This window comes from Salmo salar, chromosome 08 (assembly GCF_965601325.2).
Source record: "Salmo salar chromosome 08, fSalSal1, whole genome shotgun sequence".
Classification (NCBI taxonomy): domain Eukaryota; kingdom Metazoa; phylum Chordata; class Actinopteri; order Salmoniformes; family Salmonidae; genus Salmo; species Salmo salar.
The window spans coordinates 41,786,962-41,792,078 of record NC_138298.1 but is presented as its reverse complement, the minus strand read 5'-3'; the positions used below and the strand labels follow the sequence as shown (position 1 = coordinate 41,792,078).

The window sequence follows — 5,117 nt, the reverse complement described above, 5'->3', positions numbered from 1 at the left end:
GAGATCTTGGTTGAAAACAGCAGAGGTGTATTTAGAGGGCAAGTTGGTTAGGATGATATCTATGAGGGTGCCCGTGTTTACGTTTTTGATGTTTTACCTGGTAGGTTCATTGATCATTTGTGTGAGATTGAAGGCATCAAGCTTAGATTGTAGGATGGCCGGGGTGTTAAAAGCATGTCCCAGTTTAGGTCACCTAGCAGCACGAGCTCTGAAGATAGATGGGGGGCAATCAGTTCACATATGGTGTCCAGAGCACAGCTGGGGGCAGAGGGTGGTCTATAGCAAGCGGCAACAGTGAGAGACTTGTTTCTGGAAAGTTGGGTTTTTAAAAGTAGGAACTTGAATTGTTTGGGTACAGACCTGAATAGTAAGACAGAACTCTGCAGGTCATCTTTGCATTAGATTGCAACACCGCTGACTTGCCTAGCTAAATAAAGGTTAAATACAAAAATAAAGGCTCTGCATGGTCAATCTGACGTCTGCATTTGCCATGCAGCATTTTACGGTGATACGGCCTTTGCAGAAGTCAGGGCGTTCATACTTCTTGTTCTCCGAGGAGCAGTGCAAAGCTGTTGTCAAGGAAGTGAGTTTGTGTTTATACAGGACCTCCCGCCCCCACCTACCATCAACCAATCATGTCAATGCAGAGCTATATGATTTATCCAATCTTTAAATCGGTCATCTTCCTCAAATGAAGGGGCGGATGACACAGTCTGTGTGAGAGGAAGGGTATCTGATTTCATTGGTCCTCAACTAGTGGCTCAGACACTTCATTCAGGATAAGTGGAGTTAGCTCTGAGTTTACCTGCCTAAATGAAGAGTTTGGGGTTCGACTAGCCATGTGCGACACACAGTTATAAGCTAACTAGACTTAGCAGCGGATGTATACACCATCATAGTATGGATGAAGCCGGACCTGGAATGTGAAGCTAACTGAAGCTGGCTAGCTAACTGAAGATGGCTAGCTACCTGAAGATGGCTAGCTACCTGAAGATGGCTAGCTAACTGAAGATGGCTAGCTAACTGAAGATGGCTAGCTAACTGAAGAGGGATAGCTAACTGAAGCTGGCTAGCTAACTGAAGATGGCTAGCTAACTGAAGATGGCTAGCTAACTGAAGATGGCTAGCTAACTGAAGCTGGCTAGCTAACTGAAGCTGGCTAGCTAACTGAAGATGGCTAGCTAACTGAAGAGGGATAGCTAACTGAAGCTGGCTAGCTAACTGAAGATGGCTAGCTAACTGAAGATGGCTAGCTAACTGAAGCTGGCTAGCTAACTGAAGATGGCTAGCTTTATAAAAGACAGAGTAGAAACCACTCAGTGCTGCTGTTTTCCCAAATGTGGATTCATTTAAAAAGAAACATCAGGACTTATACAGTAGAAGGTCCATTATACAGTTGTTAAAATGAAGTTCATGAGATATTGATGAGGTGATCTCTCCCTGTTTTGTTCAGTGTCCAGAAGCCCAGAGCAGAGTCCCCTACAACCAGCCCGCTATCAATGAAGAGTGATCAGCCACCTGCTTTCAGCCAGGAACCATTACCAGATGACAATAAGGAAGTGGAGAGGTTGGACAGTGAGGATGCATTAAAGATCACACACAACCTTCTAGACAGAAGAAGTAAGACTGTGTTTCATACAATATTACAAAGAACGGTACAAAAGCCCTTATAAAACACACACACACACATAATTATGAGTCCCAACTCTCATTGTTTTCCTACAGGTCAAACTCTGCTGACAGTCCAACAAGACATTAAGGCTAAACTGAAACACAAGTATCAACACATATCTGAAGGAATTGGACACCATGGAAACCAAACTCTGTTAAAGGACATCTACACAGAGCTCTACATCACAGAGGGTGGATGTGGAGGACTCAATAATGAACATGAGGTTAGACAGACAGAGATGGCATCCAAGAAACGAACCACACAAGAGACACCAATCAAATGCAACGACATCTTCAAGCCTTTACCTGGACAAAACAAACCTATCAGAACTGTGCTGACAAAAGGAATCGCTGGCATTGGAAAAACAGTCTCTGTGCAGAAGGTCATCCTTGACTGGGCAGAGGGAAAAGCAAATCAGGACGTTCATTTCATGTTTCCTCTTCCTTTCCGTGATCTGAACCTGAAAAAGGACCAATACACTCTGATGCAACTTCTTTCCCACTACTTCTCAGAGCTGAAAGAGATTGACAGCATTGAAGATGGTGAAAATAAAACTGTTTTCATTTTTGATGGTCTGGATGAGTGTCGACTTCCTCTAGACTTCAAAAACAATGAGAAGTGCTGTGATGTCACGAAGCCAACCTCAGTGGATGTGCTGCTGACAAACCTCATCGAGGGGAATCTGCTTCCCTCTGCTCTCCTCTGGATAACCACACGGCCTGCAGCAGCCAATCAGATCCCTCCTGATTATATTGACCAGGTGACAGAGGTACGAGGGTTCAATGATCCACAAAAGGAGGAGTATTTCAGGAAGAAAATCCCAAATCAGAATCTGGCCAATGAAATCATCAAACACATGAAGACATCAAGGAGCCTCCACATCATGTGCCACATGCCAGTCTTCTGTTGGATATCAGCCACTGTCCTTGAGATGATACTGAAAGAGGCAGAGAAGGATGAAGTCCCCAAAACCCTAACCCAGATGTACTCACACTTCGTGCTCATCCAGATTATTGTGAAGAACAAGAAGTACAACAAAGCCACAGAGACAAACCCAAAGGAACTGTCTCAGTCAGACAAAGAGATGATCCTGAAACTGGCAAAGCTGTCTTTCCAACAACTGCAGAACGGCAACCTGATCTTCTATGAGGAGGACCTGAGAGAGTGTGGCCTTGATGTCACAGAGGCATCAGAGTACTCAGCATTGTGTACAGAGATCTTTAAAGAAGAATCTGGGCTGGACCAAGAGAAGGTCTACAGCTTTCTGCATCTGAGCATTCAGGAGTTTCTAGCAGCAGTGCATGCTTTAGAATCATGTCTTGGCAAATGGGAATATGTTTTCCCCCACCCAACAGTCACTAAGGGTCAAGATTATCATGAAAAGACCCGATTCAAAGTCAAGTCAGACAAGTTTAGGTCAGACAGGATGTTTAACTTACACAGGAGAGCAGTGGACCAGGCCTTGAAGAGTGAGAATGGACACCTGGACCTGTTCCTCCGCTTCCTTCTGGGTCTCTCACTGGAGTCCAATCAGAATCTGTTACAAGGCCTTCTGACACAGAGAGGAAGTACAACACAGAGCAATGAGGAAACAGTTAAGTACCTCTCATTCAATATCAAGTACAAATCCTCACCAGAAAGGATCATCAACTTGTTCCAATGTCTGAATGAACTTGGTGCCAACTCTCTAGTTGAAGACATGCAGACCTCCCTGCGATCAGGAACTCTTTCAGAAACAGAGCTAAAACCTGACCAATGTTCAGCCCTGGCCTACCTGTTACTGATGTCAGAGGAGGTGCTGGAGGAGTTTGACCTGAAGACATACAACACAACAAAGGAAGGTTATCAGAGGTTGCTGCCGGTAGTGAAAACCTGCAAGAGAGCACTGTAAGTTCTGTTATTGTGTTGATGTATACAGTATCATTATAATGAAGGATTTGTATATCTAACAGATTATCTCCTCTCTCCAGACTGGATCACTGTAAACTCACATATAAATCCTGTGAGACTCTGGCCTCAGCTCTGCAGACACCAAACTCCCCCCTGAGAGAACTGGACCTCAGCTACAGTGATCTGGGAGACAGAGGAGGGGAGCTGCTCTGTGTTGGATTAACCAGTCCACTCCACAACATACAGACACTTGTGTGAGTTAACTTCCTTCAGTATCCACTGTGGGTGTTTATATATTTTGTATTTAGTTAGTGTGTGTGTGTTTTTAACATTGTCTAATCATGTGCCCTTCTGTTTTTGTCTTAATGCATATCATTAAAGCTTTGCGTATTTAACAGTGTATCGACATATCTCCTCTCTCCAGACTAGCTGGCTGTAAAATCACATATGAATCATCTTGTGAGACTCTGGCCTCAGCTCTGCAGACACCAAACTCCCCCCTGAGAGAACTGGACTTAAGCGACAATGACCTGGGAGACAGAGGAGTGAAGCTGCTCTGTGTTGGACTAACCAGTCCACTCTGCAACATACAGACACTTGTGTAAGTGCATTTTCTTCAGTATCCACTGTGAGTATTTATACAGAACATTTTGTATGTAGTTAGTATGTTTGTGTTTTTAACATTGTTAAATCATGTGCCCTTCTGTTATTGTCTTAATGCATCTCATTATTCTTAAAGCTTTGCATATTTAACAGTGTATCGACATATCTCATCTCTCCAGACTGGATCGCTGTGACCTCACATATAGATCCTGTGAGACTCTGACCTCAGCTCTGCAGACACCAAACTCCCCCCTGAGAAAACTGGACCTCAGCCACAACAATGACCTGGAAGACAGAGGAGTGGAGCTGCTCTGTGTTGGACTAACCAGTCCACTCTGCAACATACTGACACTAGTGTGAGTTAAACATCTTCAGTATGAGTTATTATGTGGATGTTTTAAACATGTGTTAATCATGTGCTCTTCTGCCCTCTAGTCTAGGTCAGTGTGGTCTGACAGAGGGTTGCTGTTCACATCTGGCCTCAGTCCTGAGTTCACCCAACTCACAACTGAAACAACTGGAGCTGAGAGACAATGACCTGCAGGACTCAGGAGTTACACTGCTGTCTGCTGGACTGGAGGATCCAGACTGTAAACTACACACACTGGGGTAAGTGTGTGTGTGTGTGTGTGTGTGTGTGTGTGTGTGTGTGTGTGTGTGTGTGTGTGTGTGTGTGTGTGTGTGTGTGTGTGTGTGTGTGTGTGTGTGTGTGTGTGTGTGTGTGTGTGTGTGTGTGTGTGTGTGTGTGTGTGTTTGTTTGTTTGTTTGTTTGTTTGTTTGTTTGGTATCAGAATCCAGATGTGTCATCTCATAATCCAGAATCACTGTTGTGGCTGAGGTCTAGTTAATTTTACTCTGTTTTTAAAATCTGAACTCAAGAAGCAGATACCACCCCTCTCAAAGCCCGTTAAATTCACCTTTTTGAAGGGTTTTAAATTCACCCTTTTGATGG

The 5,117-nt window shown here is 44.1% G+C and overlaps 1 protein-coding gene across 1 annotated transcript; it reads left to right on the top strand.

Moving 5' to 3' along the window:
* Positions 1 to 1,476: 1,476 nt before the first annotated feature.
* Positions 1,477 to 4,864, top strand: LOC145881476 (NACHT, LRR and PYD domains-containing protein 3-like). Its single transcript, XM_082978242.1, has 5 exons — positions 1,477 to 3,559; positions 3,643 to 3,816; positions 3,987 to 4,163; positions 4,345 to 4,521; positions 4,601 to 4,864. The coding sequence occupies exons 1-5, from the start codon at positions 1,695 to 1,697 to the stop codon at positions 4,776 to 4,778; spliced, it is 2,571 nt and encodes an 856-aa protein (XP_082834368.1). The 5' UTR covers positions 1,477 to 1,694; the 3' UTR covers positions 4,779 to 4,864.
* Positions 4,865 to 5,117: the final 253 nt, after the last annotated feature.